Below are 26,772 nucleotides of genomic sequence, written 5' to 3'. Positions count from 1 at the left end.
AGCAGCCTGCTTTGTGGTGGCGACTGGAGGGGCAGCAGTGATGCTGATTGGAGCATGGGCCAAGCACCCAAACCTCCTGGGTTAATTATGCTGCTTGCAACCCCAACATCCACACATCACAGGCAGGGCTGATGAGTTTGGGTGCGTGGCTCGCAGCTCCGACTGATGTTGTGCTCCTGTCCCCACCAGCTACTGGCATGAGTATGAAAGCAGCCAGCAACAGTGGGGATGAAGATGATGATGTTGATGCAGTGGGGCCTGTTGTGATCCAGCCTGGCCCTTGATCCAACATGCTTTGTACTGGTGCTGCCTCCCACAGCTCCCGCATGATGCTCTTGCACCTCGTCCTTGAAGGTCCTGTTCAAAATCCATCTTTCCCAAGGAAGAATTTTGCACAACCCATTACTTGCAATACCCTACCCTAACTAAGCCTAACTACCTGTAACAGTTACTGAAATAACTGCATATGTTTCCCATGTTTCCTTGCTTTCATTCCCCCCACCACCACTCTCTAGGAGCCTTGGAAGCAGCCTTAAGTTATACCATGTTAGACTTTGGCCTGGTTCACATGATCCATGGGCTGTTGTTGGGTTAATTCAGGGTTGCTGCCTCCCCCACCCCCTAACAAGCCAGGCTGCCCAGGTATGGATGATACAACGAACTTTGCTGGTAAGGTAGTTGGGGAAATCCGGCTGGCATCTGTGGGGGGCTTAACAAGCCACCGTGACTTCTTTCCCTTGCTTTGTTGTTTATTCGTTCAGTCGTTTCCGACTCTTCGTGACTTCATGGACCAGCCCACGCCAGAGCTTTCTGTCGGCCGTTGCCACCCCTAGCTCCCCCAAGGTCAAGTCTGTCACCTCCAGAATATCATCCATCCATCTTGCCCTTGGTCGACCCCTCTTCCTTTTGCCTTCCACTTTCCCTAGCATCAGCCTCTTCTCCAGGGTATCCTGTCTTCTCATTAGGTGGCCAAAGGACTTCAGTTTTGCCTTTAATGCCATTCCCTCAAGTGAGCAGTCTGGCTTTATTTCCTGGAGTATGGACTGGTTTCATCTTCTTGCAGTCCAAGGCACTCTCAGAATTTTCCTCCAACACCACAGTTCAAAAGCATCTATCTTCCTTCGCTCAGCTTTCCTTATGGTCCAGCTCTCGCAGCCATAGGTTACTACGGGGAATACCATTGCTTTAACTATGTGGACCTTTGTTGTCAGTGTGGTGTCTCTGCTCTTAACTATTTTCTCAAGATTTGTCATTGCTCTCCTCCCAAGAAGTAAACGTCTTCTGATTTCCTGGCTGCAGTCAGCGTCTGCAGTAATCTTTGCGCCCAGAAATACAAAGTCTGTCACTGCCTCCACGTTTTCTCCCTCTATTTGCCAGTTATCAATCAAGCTGGTTGCCATAATCTTGGTTTTTTTGAGGTTTAACTGCAACCCAACTTTTGCACTTTCTTCTTTCACCTTGGTCATAAGGCTCCTCAGCTGCTCCTCACTTTCAGCCATCAAAGTGGTGTCATCTGCATATCTGACATTGTTAATGTTTCTTCCTGCGATTTTAACTCCAGCCTTGGATTCGTCAAGCCCAGCACATCGCATGATGTGTTCTGCATACAAGTTGAATAGGTAAGGTGAGAGTATACAGCCCTGCCGTACTCCTTTCCCAATCTTAAACCAGTCCGTTGTTCCGTGGTCTGTTCTTACCGTTGCTACTTGTTCGTTATACAGATTCCTCAGGAGGCAGACAAGATGACTTGGTATCCCCATACCACCAAGAACTTGCCACAGTTTGTTATGATCCACACAGTCAAAGGCTTTAGAATAGTCAATAAAACAGAAATAGATGTTTTTCTGGAACTCCCTGGCTTTCTCCATTATCCAGCAGATATTGGCAATTTGGTTTCTAGTTCCTCTGCCTTTTCTAAACCCAGCTTGTACATCTGGCAATTCTCGCTCCATGAATTGCTGGAGTCTACCTTGCAGGATCTTGAGCATTACCTTGCTGGCACTGGTGCAAATCAGCCCTGTTTGTTCATCTAGCCTGGTATGGTCTATCCTTAAGCAGCTACCTATTCTATGGCAGCTTTCCCCCACCTGTTGCTCTCCAGCTGTTTTAGACTACAACTTCGTCATTGCTAACTGCTGGCCTGATGGGAGTTAAGAACATAAGAGTCATGCTGGATCAGACCAAGGGTCCATCTAGTCCAGTATTCTGTCCACGCAGTGGCCAACCAGCTCCCCATGGAAACCCTCAAGCAGGATATGAATGCAATGCAGCAGCAGTCCAAAACATCTGGAGGGTTCTGCTCTAGGGTCACAGGCAGATAACTGTCTGTGCCATCTGCTGCAAAATGCCCCTTTTGACTGGAGTTGCTAGTGTTTAACCCAAGCCCTTCTGCATGCAAAATGGCTGCTCTGCAATTGAGCAATGGTCCATAGTCACCCCCATCAAAATTTAGTTGTAAACTCCTCGGGACAGGGACCTGACCTCTTTTACCAAGTAAAGCACCCGGATGGCACTCTATAATTCAACCTTCTCCAATTTTGCGCCCTCCAAAAGTGCTGCACTACAATTCCCATCATCCCCTAGTCAGCAGGTTGCGGGGAGTGATGGGATTTGGACTACAACTTGAGACTGGCAGCTTGCAAAAGGCTGCTTTAAATGAACAAGAGGTTGTTTTATTGGTATCTGCTTTATTAATATAATAACAAGCCATTCTGCTCTTTGGGGAGGATTTTATAATAGTCCAGTGCCGGGGCCAGCTTACTCTCTCAAGAGAAGAAAAAAAATCCAATCTTCTACTCAACAGGAGAGCATGGGATGGTTTTGGTCTGGGAAGCAGGAAAGGGCAGCGGCACTAAATTGCAAAGCGTTTGCTGGGGATTTCTCCCCTTAGCAAATCAGGCCTCTAACACACACACAACTCATCCATGTGCTCAGCCAGCAGATTGGATGGGTTTGCGTTTGCCTTGCCAGGAGTCTGGTTTGGCTTCAGTCACATGATGGGAAGTGGAAAACTAGCTTGCTACCATAAGGGAGGCGGGACGCCAGAAGAAAAGCGGTGCGACGTTGAAAGGGGACACTTCCAAAACATCAACTCGGGTCTGTTTGATCAAAACAAAAACAAAGCATCGGCTACTGGAAACCGTGAAGGTAAATGGGGAGGCCGGGTGGGAATTATTGGTGCAGGATCGCCTTGAAAAAGAAAGATCCAGCAAGAAGAAGAAGAAGAAGAGAAGGCGGTGGGTTAAGGGGAAGGGTGCAGAGGGAGGAAAAAGTAGAGCAATTTCTGGGCAGGGAAGCAAGTGAGCAAGGTGTTCTGCTGGTGAGGATGGGAAGAGGTGAAAACTAAGGCTACGCCCACTGGTCACTTATTTATTTATATTTATTTATTTGTTACATTTATATACCGCCCCATAGCCGAAGCTTCTCTCTAAACAGGTGCTGCAGGCATTTATACAAAAGCCTGCAAGATCTATTGATCACAGGTGAAAGAGTGGGGGTGAATTGGGATGTGTGTACACGCCACGAGGAACAGCCCCCTCTTTCAAACCATCTTGTGGGGCCAGTAATCCCACAGATAGGATTCTGCCTCGGATCATAAAGCTGGGGTCAAAAACTGGGCTGAAAAGGAAAGGATTTGAGTTTCTCCCTCTTTGCGTTGTAATCTCCACCCCCACCCCGTTTCCACGACATTTTCGAGGACTGTTGAACATCAATTTGGAGCAGTGAAGGGAAACTATGCGTATGTGTTTGTTTAATTCACTTGATCAAGCTTCTAATAGCTTATACTGCCCTGGAAGGATCTCCATACAGGATGCTTGAAGCGTTTAAAGAAGGAGTAGGCAACCTGGTGCCCTCCAGATGTTTTCGACTTCCAACTCCCCCAAATCCTTGCTCATTGGCTATGCTGGCTGGGGCTAATAATAATAATCATAAATTTATTTCTTACCTGCCTCTCCATCCTGATTGATGGGAGTTATAGTCCAAAACAACTAATAGTAGGTTGACCATACGAAAAGGAGGACAAGACTCCTATATAGTTGCAGTTGTATAGAAAAGGGAATTTCATCAGTTGTCATTTGTATGCACATGGAAAGGAGGACAAGGCTCCTATATATTTACAGTTGCATAGGAAAGGGAATTTCAGCAGATGTCATTTGTATCCATGCAGCACCTGAGGAAATTCCCTCTTCATCACAACAGTTAAAGCTGCAGGAGCCCTGCCCTCTTTTGTATCTGGTCAAGAGGGCAGGGCTCCTGCAGTTTGAACTGTTGTGATGAAGAGGGAATTTCACCAGGCGCTGCATGTATATACATAAATGACACCTGCTGAAATTCCCTTTTCTATGCAACTGTTAAAGATACAGGAGCCCTGTCCTCCTTTCCATAGGATCACCCTAGACAAGGCTAGTCACTTGCCCAAGAGGCTAAATGCCAAAATACAAAACCACTCATTTGGACCTACAGTTTTCTGCTCAAACTGAAGGCAAACTAACCACAGGCAAACATCATCCATTTAGCCCCTCCAGATGATTCTTACCACCACCACCACCCCCAGTTTATGCTTTTGTTTTTCTTTTTGTTTTTCCTGGGCAGCTAAGCACGCATAAAAACAAAGCACTGGGCTGCACGCACACAAGATTGTTAGAACATAATAATCTAAGAATGCTTCTGAGGCCCATCAGGGGCCTAGAGCATTCTTAGAAATAAAGATGGCGCTGGTACTTCAGTTTGCACCACGCCAGCCTCCCCAGTTGTTAATAATAATAAGGGGCAGGGAACTAGATGGGCACCACCAGAGGTATTTATGGACACATTTGTGCCCACAGACAAGACCCAAGGCATAAAACTATCCTGGAATGGGGTGAAAATAGGGTAAACCTTAATTTTCATCCTTACATCTTAACTCTGCTGTAGTGTATGGGGAGGAAGTGGTGGAAACAACTGAGCACTGTACTGCTCAGTCTCCCTCCCCTGAAATTCAGCAAGTTTTAAGTCCCTTTAAAGCAGCCTTCCTCAACCTGGGGCGCTCCAGATGTGTTGGACTGCATCTCCCAGAATGCCCCAGCCAGCTGGCTGGGGCATTCTGGGAGTTGTAGTCCAACACATCTGGAGCACCCCAAGTTGAGGAAGGCTGCTTTAAAGCATGCTTTTGTGGTTCTAAGTGCATCCCAAAGCCTTAAAAAAAAGTTCCAGCACAGATGTTTGAAACTGAAGGCAGGATGTGTTACACATAATCTCCCTTCACACAAAAAAGATGGACAAATTGTCTTTGTGTTTGGTTTAGTAGTGTGTGTGTGTGTTTTTAAAAAACAAAACACTTTTTAAACTTCCTTGGAATCAATTTTGATGAAGGGTGATATTGATCAATAGATAGATTATATTTATTATGGACAGAGTTCACAAAATGTGAGTGCTAGCCCATAGACATTATGAACAAGTGATAACTATACTAGTCAGATAGCTAGCAGATGATAATTTTTTTTTGTAAGGGCTGGATCTAAAGGTGGGCGAAATTTGGGAGAATGATCCCAAAGTGTATAATCACAGCTTAATTCGTGAAGTGAGAGGTACCAGATATATATGGAAGTTATACTACCCTGATTCAGAAGCCCTCATGACTAATCCTGGATATATTGGGGTTGCCCAGTGACAAAAACAAGATACTCTGTTCATGCTTAACAGCACTCCAGTCATGCTTATTACTTTATATGATTCAAAGTTCTGTCTTATCTTTTAATTGTGGAATGCCTCTGCATATGGAGGCTAACTTCTGCTCACTTTCCAGGCCTGAAGACATTTTTTTTATGAAAGTGTTTAGGATGTAGCAGATGACCAGCTCTTCTTATAAATCTAATGTATATTTTGTGTTGCCAGTTTTTCAGGTTGTTGTTGTTCTAGGGATTGATATGTTTCTTAACTTTTTAAATTGTTGCTTTTAATGTTAAGAACATAAGAAGAGCCCTGCTGGATCAGGCCAAGGGTCCATCTAGTCCAGCACTCTGTTCACACAGTGGCCAACCAGCCATCAGCCAAGGATGAACAAGCAGGACATTGTCAGGGAAATTAACTGAAGCCGAGATGAAGCAAAAGTCCAGGCAGGCAGGTTCCGATACAAAAGCTTTATTCAGACTACACGTGTAGGAGGAGGCAGCCTCTCGGCAAGCTGAAGGCTGAACTCACTGGCATCTTTCGTCACCAGCAATCTCTTATACTTTTCGAGAGCTGTTTGAAGCTCTCAGCTCTCTTCCTCCCCCCTTTTCCTAACCCCCTTTGTTCGTATACCTTACATCGTAAATCGAAACCCAACTAGTAACATAAACAATTCCTTCTACAATTCTACAGCAAGAAATGGCACCTCTCTGGCTCGCTGATAAGAGACACCAAGGACGTTAATTGTAACAAAGTGGACCCGAAACTGTAAATTGTTCTGAGAGGAGTATCTTTCCTGCTTTCAGATATGTGGCATGGGTCAGGAACGTTGCAAGTTTATGATTTACAAGCTTTGGCAGAAAGGGGAGTGATTGGTGCCATCTGGCTAGCTTCAGTTTTATTGATCCAGGGAAGGAAAGGGGGCTTTTTACTTGGTAATCTTTTGGACCAGTGATTTCTTTAATTTTCTTCAACAACGTGGTGCAACAGCACCCTCCCACGCATGTTCCCCAGCAACTGGTGCACACAGGCTTATATTGGATGTTCTTAGCTGCTTTGAGAGAGTCATTTGATAGAAAGGCAGGGTATCTGGGTTTTAATAAACAGTACCTAGACCTGAAGGCTGGCACTGGAATCAAAATGGTGGCCCTAAACCCTAGACACCCCAGAGTCGCCTCAGCTAGCAACACAGTTTAAACTGCTTGCTTCTAACTGCAGAGCAACTGCTTTGGAATGGAATTGGTACAATGTAAGCCTTCGAAATAGGCTTGCTTCTTTTCTGAGTATCGCCTTCTCTTCATACGATTCTCTCCTCCCAGAGAAGAACATTGTCATTTTACCCACAAGCCTCAGTCTTGCTTTGTCGTTACCCATTTCAGATCACAAATGCGCTTTCTCTTTGTCCCTTTGTAAAGGACACAGTCTTGACTGAAGCCCTGCTTAATTTCACCCCAATCATTCTTCCAGTCTTCAAAGATTGCGGCACAACATTCAAGGTTGCCACTGGATGGCCGGTTCCTTGGGAAATGGAAATGGCAGCAACGGAGTTGCCTCAGGTATGGGGATGGAGGTCGGGCCAGACCAAGATATTTCCTGTCTGAGTTGGAGTAGCAGATGGATCCCCAGCCCCCCAACCCACACTCAAGGTGCATAGCACCAAAGGCCAGCCAACCTATTTAGCTACCAGAGGCATAAAAACCCACAAGCACCTCCTTCCCTTGCTGGCAGTAAAAATCCAATAATAAGCGATCTGATTATCCAGAAAGGAAAATTGCTCTGTTTATGGAAAGAAGCAGTGAATTTCAAATGTTCTTGTAGGTTAAAAGCTAGGAAATCTAAAGAGTTTCTAGGACCGAAATGCTGGCATTATTTCCAGGGCAGCAAAGACTGAGGAAGTCACTGTTTGCCTTTGGGGAATTGCTGCCATTTAGAGATTAAGAGCAGAAACTATGAGCCAGGAAGTTACTGGAACAGTAGGAAGCTGCTTTATACCAGGTCAGATTGATCTACTCCAGTATTGCCTACTTTGAGTAGCAGCTACTCGATCTTTTTAACTAGAGATGCCAGAAAATGAACCTTTGACTGTCTGCATGCAAAGCATGTGCTTTGCCAATCATCTGTGGCTTGTCACTTAAAGTTCCCAGTTCACATCTCTGCTTAGGCCACTGTCTTGCCGCTATAGTTAATAATACTGGTTTAGGATTGGTATAAGGGTTACTGACCTAATGGGTTGGTTCGTATGATCACCACAGTCCAAAATGGCTTATTTAAGCCATGGTGGGTTTGGTGCGTGTGTATGCATCCTGGCAGCCATTTTGAATAATCATGCTTTGCTGTGTCATCTGAACCCAGGCAGTATGGCTTGTTGGAAGGCCAAAAAAACCTCCAAAACCTTACAATAGAGCATGGTTTATTGGAGAATTGCTTCTGCCTTCAACAAGCCATGCTGCCCAGGGTTCAGAAGATATGACAAGCTGTAGCTGCGGCTTGAATAGGCAGTATGGCGCCTGTGGGCACTGTGGCTCGGCGTGGCTTAAATAAGCCATGCTAGGCTGCAGTGATAGTTCGAACCAGGTCAATGTATGCAAAGAACCTTGAGGGGTTGGGACAAATTTTATTTCCTTTTTCAGGACCTCATGACTTTTGAGGACGTGGCCCTGTATTTCACGGAGGGGCAGTGGGCTTTGCTGGATCTCAGTCAAAGAGCTTTGTACAGGGAAGTCATGCAAGAGAATTATAACAATGTGGCCTCCTTGGGTAAGGATATGTTTTCCTAGTCTTTTGAAATATTTTTGAAAGAAGGAACCTGTCTCCCCAAAACATCCCTAACTTATGCTTCCCTCCCCAGCATTCTGAGGCCTACGTTTCTCTGATGTCAAATGGCGATTTGTATTTCTATTTTGCTTAGGTTTAGGAACAAATTTTAAACTGGATTTTATGATTATAGTTATTGTGAAGGAAGGCTGGGGCACACCCAGCATCCCTGCAAGGTAGGCTGATTGGTGTGAACTTGTGATGTTGTGGGACATATAAGTTAGGGTGACCATATGAAAAGGAGGACAAGCCTCCTGTGTCTTTAACAGTATTGAAAAAGGAAGTTCAGCAGGTGTCATTTGTATATATGGAGAACCTGCTGAAATTCCCTTTTCAATACAATTGTTAAAGCTGCAGGAGCTATACTGGAGTGACCAGATTTAAAAGAGGGCAGGGCACCTGCAGCTTTAACTGTTGTGAGAAGAAGAAATTTCACCAGGTTCTCCATATATACAAATGACACCTGCTGAAATTCTTTTTCAATACAACTGTTAAAGATACAGGAGCCCTGTCCTCCTTTCCATATGGTCACCCTATATAAGTTTGTAAGAAATTACCAATATTTATTCATCTTCATTCTTCAAGATGTGTCTTTTCCACAGGAATTAAACAAGTGTCTCTGTATACCATCTCAAGTATCTACCTATCTCTCCTTTCATTGGGTAGAAATCCTAAGAAGATGCAAGGCGGAGAGCCATACAGCTGTACCTTCAAGGCCTCTAGTGTGGGAGAGCCCACATCCTCCCTAGGCCATTGGTTCCATTGTCGTACTGCTCTAACAGGAAGTTTTTCCTGATGTCCAGACAGAATCTGGCTTCCTGTCACTTGAGCCCATTATTCCGTGTCCTGCACTCTGGGATGATCGAGAAGAGATCCTGGCTCTCCTCTATTATTATTATTATTTATTTATATAGCACCATCAATGTACATGGTGCTGTACAGAGTAAAACAGTAAATAGCAAGACCCTGCCGCATAGGCTTACAATCTAATAAAATCATAGTAAAACAATAAGGAGGGGAAGAGAATGCAAACAGGTACAGGGAAGGGTAAGCAGGCACAGGGTAGGGAAAAACTAACAGTAGAAAGTAACAGTAGAAGTCTGTGTGACAACCTTTCAAGTATTTGAACCAGTTGCTCTACAGTCACCTTCCCCAACCTGCTACCTGCTAGATGTTTTGGACTGCAACTCGTATCACTCATTGGCCATGCTGGGTGAGGATGATGGGAGTTGTAGTCCAACACATTTGTAAGGTGTCAGGTTGATGAAGGTTGCAGCAATTGGATTTTCAGATGTATACTGCCTCTGATCCAGGTGGTTGCAAATAACATTCAAGACCTGGGGCCACTGACCGATCCATGCCCCATGAAATTGTCTAATCCCCTTTTGAAGCCATCTGTGCTAGTGTCCGTCACCACATCATGAGGTGATGAATTCCACAAGTTAAGTTGCATCTTGTGTGCATAAGTACTTTTTTTGTCTGTCCTAAATCTCCTGCCAATAGGTTTAATTAGATGACCCCGAAGTCTAGCGTTAGATTTCCAAATTATTCTTTTTTTTTTTTTTTAATAATTTTTATTCATTTTCAACACTATATAAACATAAATGAACATTTCCAAAATATAATTGAAACAAACACAATAAGAAAAAGAAATACATCAAATATCTGCTTCATACATATTGAATAATTGTTGAGTACAAATATCAAAAACTATTACATATGCCTTATCACACTACAACATTTTCATTCTTAACATAAAAGTGCACCCCCCACCTCGGGATCATTCTTGAGTCCAAAATCTAATCGTTTCTTCTGATGGTGGTTTCCCATTTCCCTTAGTAAACACGAACACTAGGAACTGTTTCCAAATTCCTTCGAACTCATTTATTTTAGTTACGCCTTTTCTCCACTTAATATTACATGTCAGTTTATCATTAATGGCTATATCCCATACTACTTTATACCACTCCTCAATAGAATATTCCCCTTGGATCTTCCAGTTCCTAGCTATCATCAATCGTGCTGCAACCAACAAACTCGATATCAGCTCTATAGTTCCTTTTCCACACTTTATATCTTCAAATAGTGACAGCAATGCTATTTTTGGTGTTTGTTCTATTTTCATTCCCACTATTTCTTCAATTTCTGAGAACACCATCTTCCATAATCTTTGTACATATTTGCATTGCCACCACATATGTAAATACGTTCCTTTTTCCCCACATCCTCTCCAACAATTTGCTGAATGTTGATCACTTATCTTGTTCAATCTAACCGGGGTTAGGTACCACCTCCATAAAATTTTAAAATAATTCTCCTTTATTCTTACTGATAAACTTCTCAACACTCTTTGTTTCCATAGTCCCTCCCAGCTCTGTCGCCCTATTTGTATCTTCAAATCTGATTCCCAAATCACTTTCTCTGTATTCTCTCTAAACTCCTTCTCTAACAATATTTTATATATTTCACTCATTAATCCTTTTGAAACTATACTACCTCCTTTTCCTTTCTCCTTACTTACTACTAATTCTTCAAACCTCGTCATCTTTCTGCACATTCTATTATCTTTAATCCACTTTTTATTCCATTGTTCTAATTGACCATATTCTAGCCAAGATAGCTTCTTCTCCTTTAACAAATTTTCCATATCTTCTCTTGTTTTAATATCACTTACCCAATCCTTTAATTTTATTTTATTTTTCTCTTTTAATATTTTACATAATCTACCCTTTAGATCCTCTGGGAAATTCTTTAACATTATTATCGGTGCTAAGGGAGAGTTGCTCGGAAGCAGCTTCCCTTTAAATTTGCTCCAAATTTCCCATTGAGTCCTCAGGAGTGGATTATCTATACTTCCAACCCATTTTCTTCCTCCATCTTTAAAAAAAACATTCTCCAGATTCATCTCTACCTTACTTATGATTTTTTCTTCCATCCAGTATAAATCTCCTACTCCCATAATTGCTTCTACAACATGTCTTAATCTATTTGCTACGTAGTATAATTTTATGTTTGGGAGACCCATTCCCCCCTTTTTTTGGCTTAGGTACCAATTATTTTTATTCACTCTTGCTCTCTTTTCTCCATTACAATATTTATTAATAATATTTTGCCAACTTTTTATCTCGGTTTCTGATATTTTTATAGGTAGCATCCTAAATACGAAATTAATTTTAGCTAGTATCTTCATTTTTATCAAAGCTATTCTCCCAAACCAAGATAAATTTAATCTTTTATATTTCTCCAATTTCTCTAATACCTCCTTCTTTAACCTCGTTAAATTTTCCCTTTCTAAATTCTCTAGATTTTTTGTAATTTTAATTCCCAAGTATTTAATCTCATTCTTAACTTTCAATTCCATCCCCTTAAATTCCCAATCCTTTTCTTCCTTCTTAGTATAGTTAAACAACATCATCTCTGATTTAGACCAATTTATTTTTAACCCTGTAATTTCCTCAAATTCCCTCAACTGATATTTAATTCTTTCTAATTTTCTTAATAGATTCTTAATGGTCAATAAAGTATCATCCGCAAACATGTTTAGCTTTATCTCCCTTACCTCTCCAATTCCTTCTAATTCTTTATCCTCCCTTAGTGCCTTCGCCAAAACTTCCATAACCATTACAAAAAGGACCGGCGAGAGCGGACATCCTTGTCTTGTTCCTCTGGCTAGTCGTATCTTTTCAGTAAGTCCGTCATTTACCACCACTACCGCCGTATTTTGGGAATATAACTGTTCTATTACATTTTTAAATTTATTTCCAAATCCCAATTTATCTATAATACTCTTTAGTGCCTGCCAGCTCACACAATCAAAAGCTTTAAAAATATCTAATGCCATAATACCTGCCTTAATATTTGCTTTTTTTATTACATTTATTACATTTAAAACTCTACCCACTAAATTATGCATATGTCTTCCTACCACAAACCCACATTGATCTGCTCCTATATATTCTGCCAAAAATTTATTTAATCGTTTGGCCATAATAGATGTAAAAATTTTAGCATCCTGATTTATTAAAGAAATAGGTCTATAAGAATCAGGATTAGTCAAATCTTTATCTGGTTTTGGGATCAGAATTATCACTGAATGTTCCCATGATTCAGGTATCTTCTCTCCTGATAATATCCTATTATAAAGTTCCATTAATTTTGGAACTAAACAATCTTTGAAGACCTTATAATATTCTGGACCCAAACCATCTGCTCCTGGTGATTTACCCACTTTTAACTTATCAATAACTTCTTCAACTTCTCTTTGAGTTATTACTGACTCCATTAACTCCTTATATTCTGATTTTATTTCCTTCTTTATAAACCTTCCAATATACTCCTCCACCTTTTCTTGTTGAATTTCTTTACCCTTGTACAATTCCTGATAAAATTCCTGAAAAATTTTTATTTTAGCTTTCATTGCATGACAATAATTCCCTCGACTATCTTTCAACGTTTCTATCCCATTCCTCCCTTTTTCTTTTTGTGTGAGCTTGGCAAGCAACCTCGAGTTCTTGTCACTGTTTTCAAAATATTCCCTTTTCATATACATTAAATTCTTTTGAATCTCTTCTATATTTAAGTTTTCTAATTGTTTCTTCTTAGCTTGTATTTCCACTAATTTATATTTATCTTTACTTCGCCAATATCTTTCCTCCAAGTTTTTAATTTCTATCTCTAACTTTTCCTGTTCTGCACGTTGTTGTCTTTTTAAACTACATGTTTCTCTAATACAGATTCCTCTTGCTACAGCCTTCATGGTGTCCCAAATGACTGACCCAGCCGTTCCTCCTTTTTCATTAATTTCCCATGCCTCCGACAGTTCCTTCCGAATTTTATCTACTATTTTATTGTATTTCAATATCTTTGTGTTCAACTTCCATCTATATGCCTCTTTATAATCTTTCTTAACTGTAAATTCTAAACTTAACAAGGCATGATCGGTTACTTTTATTACCCCCATTTCCATTTTACAAATCCTCGTTGCAAAGTCTTTTGAAACAAATATATAATCTATCCTGGAGTATGTATGATGAACTGGGGAAAAGTATGAAAATCCAGGCCTATTCCCGTAAAGTAAGCGCCACGAATCTAAATAATCATTTTCTTTTACTAATTTATTCAATATAGTCATATTGTTCCTCTTTTCAGCATTAGTGGGATTTGACCTGTCCCTTTTATTATCCATAACCATATTAAAATCCCCAGCTAATAATGCATACCCCTCCTTAAATTCTTCTATTTCTTTGAACAGCTTTATAAAAAATTCTCTATGCCTCTCATTTGGGGCATAAACATTAATCAAAGTATAAACCTTTCCCTCAATTTTACCTTTTAACATAAGATATCTACCCTTATCATCCTTTTTTACCTCTTCTAATATAAACCCACTTTTTTTTGAAATCAAAGTGGCCACTCCATTTTTTTTTGATGTCCCTAATGATTTTTCATAATAGGCTAACCACTTTAATTTTATCATATTCGAATTCTCGGAGCCTTGGTGTGTCTCTTGGATCATTATAATATCTGATCCCTCTTTATTTAGCATTTGTTCTATTCTCTTCCTTTTCACGACTGCCCCTAAACCTTTAACATTGAGTGTTGATACCTTTATCTTTTTATCCATAATCACCCTTTTGAAATCTCTTCCGATCCCTTGTGCTCAGCAATTCAAACTTGCTTACATAAAAACACAAACTCCATACATAAAACCCACACCCTCCTACCCCGATCCCTCCTCCCCTACCTTCCCCCCCTCCCCACCCCCCCACTCTAATCCCCCCCCCATATCCCCGTGAGTCTAATACTCCAGCCATCTACTTTAAAGGGGGAGGGGGGAGGCAGTGCTGTGCCTGGCCGGCAGGTCTCTATATTAGCATTTTTATTTGCAATTATCTCCAACATAATTAACAATTCTCTTACTCTCCAGATGTCCCAGCCTCATTCCCTCCCCCACCCACTCCAGCCCCATCTGCTTCCCCATCCAGACCCAGCCTCTTCAGCAAATCTTTACCTTGATCCAATGAGGTTACTCTGTATTCCCTCCTCCCATATGTAAATCTTAAGAAAACCGGGTAACCCCATGCATAAGGAATTTTATTCTTCATTAATGTTTCCGTTATTGGTTTAAGACTACGTCTCCAATTTAATGTGCGTTGAGAAAGATCATTGTAAATTTGCACTGGTTTGCCTTTACACTGTATCTGAACCTTAGATCTCAATTCTTTCATAATTTGCTCTTTTTTGTAATAGTTGCCAAATTTCACCAATATGTCTCTAGTCCCTTTGTAGTTTTTCCCCCCCACACGGTGGACTCGGTCCAGATCCGATCATATTGGAATGTCAGGCGTCAGCTCCTTGAACCAGTTCACGATAATTTCTCTAAGATCTTCTCCTTGCGTCTCCTTCAGCTGCTTTATTCGAAGCGAAGATCTACGAGATTGATCTTCCAAGGCGATCAAACGCAATTCCCATTCTTTAAATTGTATATTAGTTGATTTTTCGAAAGCCTCTTGTTTCTTCTGGTCCAGATCCACTTTAGCCTCTATCTTTTTGATCTTATCCGAATTTTCCATCGTTTTATCCATAATAGTACGCATTTGTTTTCTGAATTCACTCATTTGCTGATCCATTTTTTTAAAAATAATCATGTTATTTTCTGCTATAATAGCCTTGATTTCCATTAAAGAGGGAGGGTTACTATGATTTCCAAATTATTCTATGCATAATTTTATAACGCTCAATCATGTCCTGCATCACTTCCATTTTTCTAAACTAAAAACAGTCCCAGACATTGTAACCTTTCCTTATGGGGGAATTTCTCCAGATCATTTTGGTTGCCTTTTTCTGCACCTTTTCCAACTCTACAAAATTCTTCTTGACATGTGGTGACCAGAACTGTACACAGTATTCCAAGTGTGGTCGCATCAGGGATTTGTAGAAGGGCAGTTTGAATAGCACACAGCACCATACTTCAAAATCTATGGTTAACAACATATGCTGAGTTTTTAACTGACCCCAGAATAGCTGTTTTAAATGGATATTGCTGTTTTTATGATTTTATTTTTTTCTATATTTGTTTTAATGTTCATTGTTTTTAACTTTGTAAACCGCCCAGAGAGCTTTGGCTATGGGGCAGTATATAAATGCAATAAATAAATAAATATAAATTCCACATGAACATTACTTTTTAAAAAATTCTTAAGCAGGATTTCCACTTACCAAGCCTGATTTGATCTCCTGGCTTGAGCAAGACCCATGGCTTCCAGATCAGCTAATCTTGGATCACAACACAGGTGAGGGAACAAAAAAGAAACTTGTAAGAATTACATATTTACACTCGACCCTAAATGAGTGTACAGAGCTCTAGTTCTCCTCTTTTCTGGGCCAGTAAGTCAATCTATCCCTCTTAACCATGTTTCCTCCTGATCAGGCTTTCCTCATGTGGTAATAAAGCTGGAAAAAGAAGAGGAGCCATGGAGCCTTCATCAGCAGGAGTCTGAGATTTTCCCAGGTATCATTTCAGGTGAAGTATAGGCTACTGAGGGCCTTTCCCTCTGAGTGGATTTTGCCAATATAATTATATAGCTGTAAGTCATTAGTTTATTGTTATTGTTAATATTATTATTATTATCGTAATCATCAGTGTTACTAAAGTCTTACCAATGCCCATAACAGAAGCACTGATGTAATGTAATGTAAGGATCAGTCTGTATTTTTGCATTTCGCTTCCTTTGAGGTCACAGCTTCTATTTCACACACACACACACACACACACACACACACACACACACATACACACACTTATTTATTTATTTATTATTGCAATTATATCCCGCCTTTTTTCCTCCAAGGAACCCAAGGCAGCGAACATAATCCTCCTCCTCCTTTCCACTTTATCCTCTCAACAACAACCCTGTGAGGTGGGTTGGGCTGAGAGTGGCCCAAAGTCACCCAGTGGGTTTCCATGGCTGAGTGGGAACCAGGATGGATAAAAATCAATTATTTTTTTTGAAAAAATAAAAATAAAATCATTTTTTTGATTTAAATCAGATTTTTTTTTATTTAAATCAGATTTTTTTTAATAAAATGCTTTATGAGGAAAAATATATCTAAAGATAGTTTTCTATTTAAGATACGTTATAGTCCAAAGCTTATTCATCATAAAATAAGGATTAGTTTTTAATTAAGTAGCATGAGGCTGTATATTCATGCAATGTTTAAATTTTTTGGAAAATGAATTCCATTAATTCTTTCACAATGTCATGCTCTTCCAGAGGTTTCTGTAAGATTATTGGGCAATTTTTCTATCTAGAAGATATTACCACAGATGCTTGGTTTTACAGTTCTCAAAACTGTGAATTTGTGTCTGCAGAGATCACAATCCCATTGTTCCTTTGCAAATCTATGTACACAGAATCAACCCCTTACCTCTGAAGTGCTAAGTTTCAAAAAACTCAGTGAATAGAGTGCACTTTTTTTGGAGAGGTCACATGATTAAATTGAGTCTTTCTGAGTAGGGATTTAAATCGTGATTTAAATCATGGTTTAAATCAAATTGTTTTAAATCAAATCCAACCTGGTGGGGACTAGAACTCGGATCTCCCGACTCCCAGTCCAACACTTTAGCCACTACACCACACTGGCTCTCTAGTGTGAGATAGATAGATAGATAGATAGATAGATATATTTCACACTAGAGAGCCATATACACACACACACACACACACACACACACACACACACACACACACACACACTTTCTCCACCACCACCACCAGGGGTGGGCAACTTCTAGCTCTCCAGATGTTTTGGCCTACAACTCCCATCATCTCTGGCTAGGGATGGTGGGAGTTGCGGCCACGAATGTCTGGAGGGTTGCAAGTTGCCTACACCTATGTTTTATGGTACTGGTGTTCTTCCCATGGTATCTCTTGCATACCATCCTCAAGGTTTCACCGTCAGCTTTGCTTAGTCTCTCCTTGTTTCCAGCAAAGCAGAGAAAACCATGATGGTGTTTCTGAGCCAGTGTTTTAGTTCACAATGGCCCCATTCAGAAGACACCTTAAACCATGGCTTTAACCACGGTGGTTAAGCCAGAAAGCTGGGCTGTGTTCAGAAAACACCTTAAACTGGCGTTAACCACAGTGAATAAAACAAAAAAGCCTTATTCACCATGGTTAAAGACATGGATTAAAGTGTCTTCTGAACATGGCCTGGCTTTCTGGCTCATGGTTTAAGGTGTCTTCTGAGCAGGCCCAGTGAGTCCAGGCTTTTTGGGTCTCCTTGTCCATAGCACCTCAGACAAAGAAAATGAGTCCAAAAATAGAAGTTGAAGAAACCGTGGGGTGGTGGTGGTTTGGATACAACTTTTTTAATTTTTAGATTATGTGTAGGTGTATCACAGCTGGATCCTGTCACCATAATTTAGACAAGTTTGTGAATTGTCATTCTGTAACCTAGCCTCAGAGCCGCCTCAGAGGCAAAGGTGTTGCCTATATTGTAGAAAGAGGATCTCATGGATGGGAGGGATACCTCTTCTGATATGGCATTTGTGGCCTGCAGGTTTTTATATGTACTTGCATTCAAAGCAATTCAACTTTAAAAAAAAAATGGTTCAGTGATTAAATTGGGGACTCGTTTTTGCCAGTCCAAATGTTCTCTGATATATTACTCCACCCAATTAGTTGATGAAACATTACAGCTTTACTCACCACCTCACCTTGCCTGTTTCTCTTGATTCAGAATTTCCTGATAATATCGTAAAACAAGAACCTGAAAAGGAACTGTGGGTCCAAGATCACCAGGGATCTGAGGAAAGTGCAAACATTGCTGGTGACCAGCCAGGTGAGGCAGCGATATATCCTGGAGGAGAAGGCTGTCAACGGCTACTAATCCTGATGGCTAAGTGCAACCTCCAGTATCAGAGGCAGAAAGTCTTTATGCACTAGTTGCTGGGGAACATGGGTGGGAGGGTGCTGTTCCACTCATGTCCTCGTTGTGGGTTCTTGGGTGACCGCTGGTTGGTCACTGTGTGAACAGAGTGCAGGACTAGATGGATGCTTGGTCTGATCCAGCAGGGCTCTTCTTATGTTCTTAATTTGGGGTTCACAATTGAGGCCAATTCATAGGGACCTGCCATACCACATCAGGCTGTTTGACCATCTCTTCTGACCACTGGAAGCTTTCATTAGGCAGTCGCCTTCCCATCCCCTGATCCTTTTAACTGGAGAGGCCAAGGGTTCAACCTGGGGCTCTCTGTATACAAAGCAAGGGGCTCATCCATTGAGCTATGATGGCCTCTCCCCTAAAATTAACGGCATTTGGGGTGTACACTTTTCACAGTTAAGGAATATGTATGAACCTTCTCCTCTGGGGAAGCATGAGCCCTTAGCACCATAGGCATGCACAGCACATTTCGTTAGGATGTGCACCCAGGGAAATTTATTTATTTATTTATTTTTTAAAGGCAAACATTTATTGAATACTCAATCATAAAGGACGTTATTCTTATTCATTCATTCATTCATTAAACACTGTAGACACTGATGCCCTACTCCATGTTCAGCTTGCCTGACCAGGAGAGAGCCATTGCAGGTGTGGGGGGTGGGAATGAGGAGACACTCCTCAAGCCCCAGAATTGGTGGGGCTTTGTGGTGACGTTGGCCGGAGGAGGGTCTTACGAGGCGATATTAGCCTTCAGGGGCTCTCTTCCTGGCCTTTTTAAAACATGGCTTCCGGCAGGGAGACATTATGGCTTGAGACATTAGGGTGTGCCTGGGCACACCCTGCACACCCCTTGCACATGCCTATGTACAGCATGCAAGAGTTCCAAGAAACCTTGGATGTGGGCCATACAGTTTCTGACCAAGCTAAAGTTTTGTCCAGAGGACTGGCTTGAAAAGTGCCTGACAGTGAGGCCATTACTGTCATAGAATCATAGAATAGCAGAGTTGGAAGGGGCCTACAAGGCCATCTAGTCCAACTTTGAGGCACAACACATTCTCACATTCTACAGCCGTATGGCTCTCCGCATTGCATCTTCTCAGGATTTCTATCCAATGAAAGGAGAGATAGGTAGACACTTGAGATGGTATACAGAGACACTTGTTTAATTTCTATTGAAAAGACACATCTTGAAGAATGAAGATGAATAAATTTTGGTCATTTCTTACAAACTTATTATAAGGTGACCATATGAAAAGGCAGACAGGGCTCCAGTATCTTTATCAGTTCTATTGAAAAGGAATTCCAGCAGGTGTCATTTGTATATATGGAGAACCTGGTGAAATTTCCTCTTCATCACAACAGTTACAGCTGCAGGTGCCCTGCCCTCTTTTAAATCTGGTCACTCTAGTATAGCTCCTGCAGCTTTAACAGTTGTGATGAAGACGGAATTTCAGCAGGTTCCCCATATATACAAATGACACCTGCTGAAATTCCTTTTTCAATACAACTGTTAGAGATACAGGAGCCCTGTCCTCCTTTTCATATGGTCACTCTAACTTATATGTCCCACAACATCACAAGTTCACACCAATCAGCTTTCCAAAGTTACACAACCTTTGGGTTCTTAGGTAACGAAACATGTTAACACCTGTTCACCTAAAGCAAACTTGTAATGACCCCAAACAGACCCATTGACTCAACATTTCCTAGTTAAACCGAGTGGTGTAAAACTTTCTAAACATCTATATATTACGTTTTTCAGTGTTTATACCTTATTTTAAAAATTGCTAATTGATAAGCAAAAACTTAAGTACCCTTTTGATTTTGAATATTACAGTCCCACACCTCTACATGCCCTAAATAACTCTTTCACCCAAGGGATAAGGCTTTAATTCAGTATTCCCTATATGGATATCATCCAGGCCAGTTTGCCAATTACTTTGTGATGCCGGTCATCCAGAAGTCGGCTATTGGGTGGTATAGAAATGAAATAATAAATAAATAAATAAATAAATAAATAAGTCATTGTCAACCCGCTTGTGTCTCTGTGTTTTCTCTTTAATGCAGTCACTATTATTCATATCTCAAAATTCTTTTAAAATGTTCCAATAGCTCATTTTGGCTGATGAGCAAGATAAATAATAATTTAAATAAATATAAATGCTTTAAATAAATATAAATAAATAAACTTTCAGTGGCTTGTCACTTAGCATTTCATAGCAAGGCATCTTATATTGCTTTGAGAGATGCGGGGTAGCCATTTCTCAGTAGTCTTTCTAGCAATTCCAATGAAGCTAAATAAACTGTTTTCTTAACATCCGTGACAAGCTGACCTCTTACTTTTACTCTTTTCTCCTAATCAGGGTTTCCTGCTGTTATAATAAAGGTGGAACCTAAAGAGGAGCCATTGGTCCCACATTTCCAAGCACATGAGGACAGCACAAGTGCCTTGGGTATCCAGTCAGGTAAGGATTTGGGTAGCTCATGATCCACAATCAATATATTTTGAATTAATTTGATTGGTGGTTACAACAATTATAGTAATGAGGAGACTCTATGTTAACTTGATGCAACTATCGTTAAGTACATAAGATTCCATGGAGATTCTTTTTTTAATTCTCCAGCACTTAGAATGTGTATGAAGCCCTCACATCAGCTCAGACAAAAACTTTGCCAGATGATTTATTATTATTATTATTATTATTAGTTATTTATATAGCACCATCAATGCTACAGACACCACCACAAAATCACTTCATGAATTGCAGTATAGATTGCTATGAATGCACTGATTCTAGCCTCTTTATCACTCAAAGCAAGAAGGGAATCAATCCCTTCATAAAATAGAAGAGGTGTTCCCTCAAAACCTTCTCAAACGTTGTGTAAAATCAGATTATTCTCCCTACATTATGTTATCATAGAATAGTAGAGTTGGAAGGGGCCTATAAGGCCATGGAGTCCAACTCCCTGCTCAATGCAGGAATCTACCTTAAAGCATGCCTGACAGGTGGTTGTCTAGCTGCCTCTTTGAAGGCCTCTCTAGAGAATTGGTTGCATTGTCATACCGCTCTAACAGTCAGGAAGTTTTTCCTGATGTCCAGCCGGAATCCAGCTTCCTGTAACTTGAGCCCATTATTCCATGTCCTGCACTCCTGGATAATCGAGAAGAGATCCTGGCCCTCCTCTGTGTGACAACCTTTTAAGTATTTGAAGAGTGCTATCATGATTCACCTAAGTCTTTTCTTCTCAAGGCTAAACATGCCTAGTTCTTTCAGTCTCTCCTTATAGAGCTTTGTTTCCAGACCCCTGATCATCTTTGTATCGTCCCTCCACCTTTATAAAAACACCAGGGGAGCCAATATGGTATAGTGGAAGAGCGTAGCATAGGGTTTAGGATGTCAGAGATCCAGGTCCCAATTCACATTCAGTGACAAACCTCACTGGGTGATTTTGGGCCAGTCACTATCGCTAGGCTTAACCTACCTCACAAGGTTGTTGTGAGGATAAAACGGGTTGGGGGAGAAGCATGTATGATCTTCGGAACGCCTTGGAGGAAGGGCATGATAAAAATGTAATACGAACACAACAAACAGTCTAAGAACATAGGAAGCTGCCTTATACTGATTCGGACCTTTGGTCCATCTAACTCAGTATTGTCGACAGTAACCAGAAGCAGCTCTCCAAGGGTTCAGGCAGGAATTTTTCCATCCCTACTTGGAGTTATAGGCCCTGTTCAGAAGACACCTTAAAACATGGCTTTAACCATGGTGACTAAGGCAAAAAGCCTTATTCAACGTAGTTAAAGCCATGGTTTAAGGTGTCTTCTGAACACGGTCCGGCTTTCTGGCTTAACCACCATGGTTAAAGCCATGGCTTAAGGTGTCTTCTGAACGGGGCCGCAGAGAATTGAACTGGGACCTTCCGCATGTAAAGCATGTGCTCTACCACTGAGCCATAGTCCCGTCCCCGACGTCTCAGCCAGCGTGCTTTCTAGCTGTGATGGACTACAATTCCCATCATCTCCAGCAAGTGAGGAGAGCACCATGTGAATGTCTGATCTAAAAGCAGCAAATGTGAAAATGACAACAAAATAAAACATAAAGAAATCCATATGAGTACTCCCAAAACACCACCTGCAAACTTAGCATCAGGTAATTCCTTTGGCAATTATTTCTAGGTAGCCACTTTCAGAATTATTAGCCCTTAGGAACAAGCTCGGGCCTGGGTCAATATCACAGACCAAGGTAATTCAGACCCACCCTGACTGAAAGCTAGTTCACTTGCCCAGAAGTAGTGCTGGAGGCTTCCTGGTTCCCTCAAAATGTCTCCAGATTAGATGGAAGGTCTGAAAGAGAAGTACAAGTGTGGGGACCTTAAAACCTATTCCTTTTTTTTAACTAAGGGATTCCTTCTTTCTTTCTTTTAATAGAAGAAGAGAGTCTTCTGCCAGAAAACACTAAATTCCTGGCAGTGAAGAAGTTATCCTTAGGAATTAACCTGGCAGTGAAGAAGATATCCTTAGGAATTAACCCAGTGGACCTCTCCCAGTATTCAGCTATCCCCAAGAATCAAGACGAAGCAGAGAGGCACCAAAGAAACGCCCCTGGGAAGAGAACAGGAAAGTCTTCAATTTGTGGGGGAGAAGACCTCAGTGAAACCAAAATCCAAAAGAAAATTCACACTTTGGGGAGAAGTCATCATAAAGAAGGGAAACATCGTAAACAGTTAGACTGTGAGAACAACTTGAATTGGAGAGACTGTCTGATTTCTTATAGCAAAGGCTGTAAAGGCAAAAAACCACATACTTGCTCAGCCTGTGGTAAAAGCTTCACATGGAAAAGTAACCTGACTATCCACGAGAGGATCCACACGGGAGAGAGGCCATATACATGCTCCATCTGTGGTAAAACCTTCAGTAAAAGATCATACTGTGCTGTACATGAGCGGATGCACACACAAGAAAAAACATACACCTGTTTGGTTTGTAATAAAAACTTCTTACATAAAGTCAGTCTTATTAGGCATGAACAAGTCCACACAGGAGAGACACCATATAAATGCTCAGGCTGCGGTAAGGGTTTTAGTCAGAGGAGTAATCTTATTTCACACGAAATAATTCACACAGAAGAAAGGCCATACCCATGCTCATTCTGTGGCAAAAGTTTCAAACGCAGATCAAACCTTGACAGTCACAAAATAAGCCATACACAAATAAAAACAAATATGTGTTCAGTCTGTGGTAAAAGCTTTAGTCACAAATCAAACCTTATTAGCCACGAAAGAACACATACAGGAGAAAAACCATATGCGTGTACCGTCTGTGGTAAAAGCTTCACTGACAGAACACATCTTATTAAACATGAAAGAACACATACAGGTGAGAAACCATATATGTGCTCAATCTGTGGGAATAGCTTCAGCCACAGATCAAACCTTATTAGCCACGAAAGAACTCACACAGGAGAAAAACCATACCTATGCTCAGTCTGTGGTAAAAGTTTCACAGACAGAGCATACCTTCTTAAACATCAGAGAACCCATACAGGAGAGAAACCATACAAATGCTCTGTCTGTAGGAAGAGCTTTAGTCGTAAGGATTACCTTATTAGACACAAAATAATTCATACAGGTGAGAAACCATACATGTGCTCACTCTGTGGGAAGAGTTTCATGTGGAAAAGTTATCTATCAATCCATGAAAGAATCCACACAGGAGAGAAACCATATGCATGTTCAATCTGTGCTAAAAGCTTCAGTGAAAAACCATACCTTACTGTACATGAACAAATGCACACACAAGAAAAAACATATACATGTTCAGTCTGTAGTAAAAGTTTTGTTCGTAAAGTAAGCCTTAATAGACATCAACAAATCCATTCTGGAGAGACACCACATAAATGCTTAGTCTGTGGGAAAGCCTTCAGTCAAAAATGTAGCCTTATTTCACATGAAAAAATTCACACAGAAGAAAGACCTCACACATGCTCATTCTGTGGTAAAAGCTTCAAACGAAAATCAAACCTCACCAGTCACGAAAGAATTCATACAAGAGAAACTCCCTTTATGTGCTCGATATGTGGTAAAAGTTTCAGTTGTAAAGCACACCTTCTTGGACATGAGAGAACCCATACTGGAGAGAAACCATATTCATGTTCAGTTTGTGGAAAAAACTTTGGTAATAAATCACAGGTAGTTATTCATGAGAGAATTCATACAGGAGAAAAGCCATATATCTGTTCTGTCTGTGGGAAAAGATTCAAACACAGAACAAGCTATACTGAGCACCAAAAAATCCACACAGAGGAAAAACCATACATATGTTCAGTCTGCGATCGAAGTTTCAGCCGTAAGGAATACCTGATTATCCATGGGAGAATCCACACAGGCGAGAAACCATATTCATGCTCAGTCTGTGGGAAAAGCTTTAAGCAGAAATCAAGCCTTACATTACATGAGAAAAGCCACTTGGACAAAATGCAACACCCGTGCACTGAATGTGGAAAAAATTTTAGTAGTAAAGCATACCTGAGGAGACATGAGAAAATCCATGCAAGATAAAGAATGCATATGAAGGAAAATTCATGTACATGCTCTTTCTGAGGTAAAAGAGAGCTTCGGCTATTGGGCGGTATAAAAATGTAATAAATAAATAAATAAATAAAAACTTGAGTGGATAGAAAGATGATTAAATGGAAGAAAATCCATTCTGGAGATAAAGCATATAAATAATGTGTGTGAAATGCAAGCCTAAGAACTCATAAAATATATCTTTATTATGACAAACTAGGGTTTAAATGCTCAAACTGAGAAAAATATTGGTCATAGCCTGACCCTTTGGCAACATTGCAGCATTTGCCTGAGAGGGAATTTTTAAAAATCAGCAAGCCTTGTAAGAATTCATTATCTCATGATATATTTCAGAAGGAGCATCTTTCATTTAACACACTTTATTTAAGCATCAGAAAGGGGCGGGGGGAGAAGTGGTCATAATTTTTAGTGACCCAGAAATCTATACCAGCAACAGAAATAATTCCTGTCATATTTAATAAATGTATCAATCAGGCTTTTGCTCCCATTAGTACATTATTGCACATAGAATGCTATTGCACATATATTTTGAGATTTTAAACTCTTCTTGTTCAACTACCTAATTCCATTTCATTCAAACAGTTCAAACATTAATTGACATATTACTTTCTAATTTCAAATCTACTTTTGAATACTTTCATCAATAGTAAATCCCTATGTGTGTGTTTGTGTGAGATCACACTGCATTCCACTGTGAGGTTTATGAAAGAACACTGCTTGGTTTTATTTTAGCTGCAGATGTCAAAGAATATTATATGTAACTTATTAAATAAAACATGAGAAATTTATGTACTGTTGTCAAGGCAATATGGGACCTACATAATGTAATTTTAGTGTTTTCCAATCTATGACACTGAACGCCTGGGATTGGATTATAATTTTTGCATCCACAACCGGCCTTTCAGAGCAAGTTAGTCACAGATTTGCACATACATAACTTGAGCTTGCACTGAAATCCAGAAGGCTTGGCGTTTCTTCCACAAGTGGAGGAGAATGAAGAGGAGATGTGAGGAGACGTTTGTTTAAAGTAGGACAAAGAGGAGGCTGGTGTGGGGATGGGGAGTTAAGAGGTCAAAACTACACATTGCATCCAGCACTGGGAATGCTGCTAAAAATGGCATCCCAAATCAATTTCTTCCCGTTCCTTCCACCATCTGTGTGAACATATACCATGAATTTCCCTGCCCTTACTCATCAATTGCCACTAATGGGTAAACTCACAGTTATCAGATCACAGGTAAGAGATATATATTTCACAAGCTTGTGTTCCTTTCTATGCTCCAAATGTTTATTGTTCAATCCACAGATCATAGAATCATAGAATAGTAGAGTTGGAAGGGGCCTATAGGGCCATTGAGTCCAACCCCCTGCTCAACGCAGGAATCCACCCTAAAGCATCCCTGACAGATGGTTGTCCAGCTGCCTGTTGAAGGCCTCTAGTGTGGGAGAGCCCACAACCTCCCTAGGTCACTGATTCCATTGTTGCACTGCTCTAACAGTCAGGAAGTTTTTCCTGATGTCCAGCTGGAATCTGGATTCCTTTAACTTGAGCCCGTTATTCCGTGTCCTGCACTCTGGGAGGATCAAGAAGAGATCCTGGCCCTCCTCTGTGTGACAACCTTTCAAGTATTTGAAGAGTGCTATCATGTCTCCCCTCAATCTTCTCTTCTCCAGGCTAAACATGCCCAGTTGTTTCAGTCTCTCTTCATAGGGCTTTGTTTCCAGACCCATTGCCACACATACATACTTCAAATCCCTGCATTACACGTAATGAAG

General features: G+C 40.8%; 1 protein-coding gene across 1 annotated transcript; it reads left to right on the top strand.

Moving 5' to 3' along the window:
- Window positions 1–3,053: 3,053 nt before the first annotated feature.
- On the top strand, window positions 3,054–25,784 carry LOC134396090 (zinc finger protein 271-like). Its single transcript, XM_063122441.1, has 8 exons — window positions 3,054–3,147; window positions 7,065–7,205; window positions 8,280–8,406; window positions 15,666–15,755; window positions 15,893–15,985; window positions 18,205–18,306; window positions 20,772–20,873; window positions 22,838–25,784. The coding sequence occupies exons 2-8, from the start codon at window positions 7,176–7,178 to the stop codon at window positions 24,964–24,966; spliced, it is 2,673 nt and encodes an 890-aa protein (XP_062978511.1). The 5' UTR covers window positions 3,054–3,147; window positions 7,065–7,175; the 3' UTR covers window positions 24,967–25,784.
- Window positions 25,785–26,772: the final 988 nt, after the last annotated feature.

Source organism: Elgaria multicarinata, chromosome 3 (genome assembly GCF_023053635.1).
Source record: "Elgaria multicarinata webbii isolate HBS135686 ecotype San Diego chromosome 3, rElgMul1.1.pri, whole genome shotgun sequence".
Lineage (NCBI taxonomy): Eukaryota > Metazoa > Chordata > Lepidosauria > Squamata > Anguidae > Elgaria > Elgaria multicarinata.
This window is presented reverse-complemented; position numbering and strand designations above follow the sequence as displayed.

Coding starts and splice junctions, on each gene's coding strand:
- LOC134396090 (XM_063122441.1), top strand. CDS start 7,176: ATGGAAATGGCAGCAACGGAGTTGCCTCAG. Junction 8,407..15,665: donor TAACAATGTGGCCTCCTTGG/GTAAGGATATGT, acceptor AAAATTCTTAAG/CAGGATTTCCACTTACCAAG. Junction 18,307..20,771: donor CATTGCTGGTGACCAGCCAG/GTGAGGCAGCGA, acceptor TCTCCTAATCAG/GGTTTCCTGCTGTTATAATA.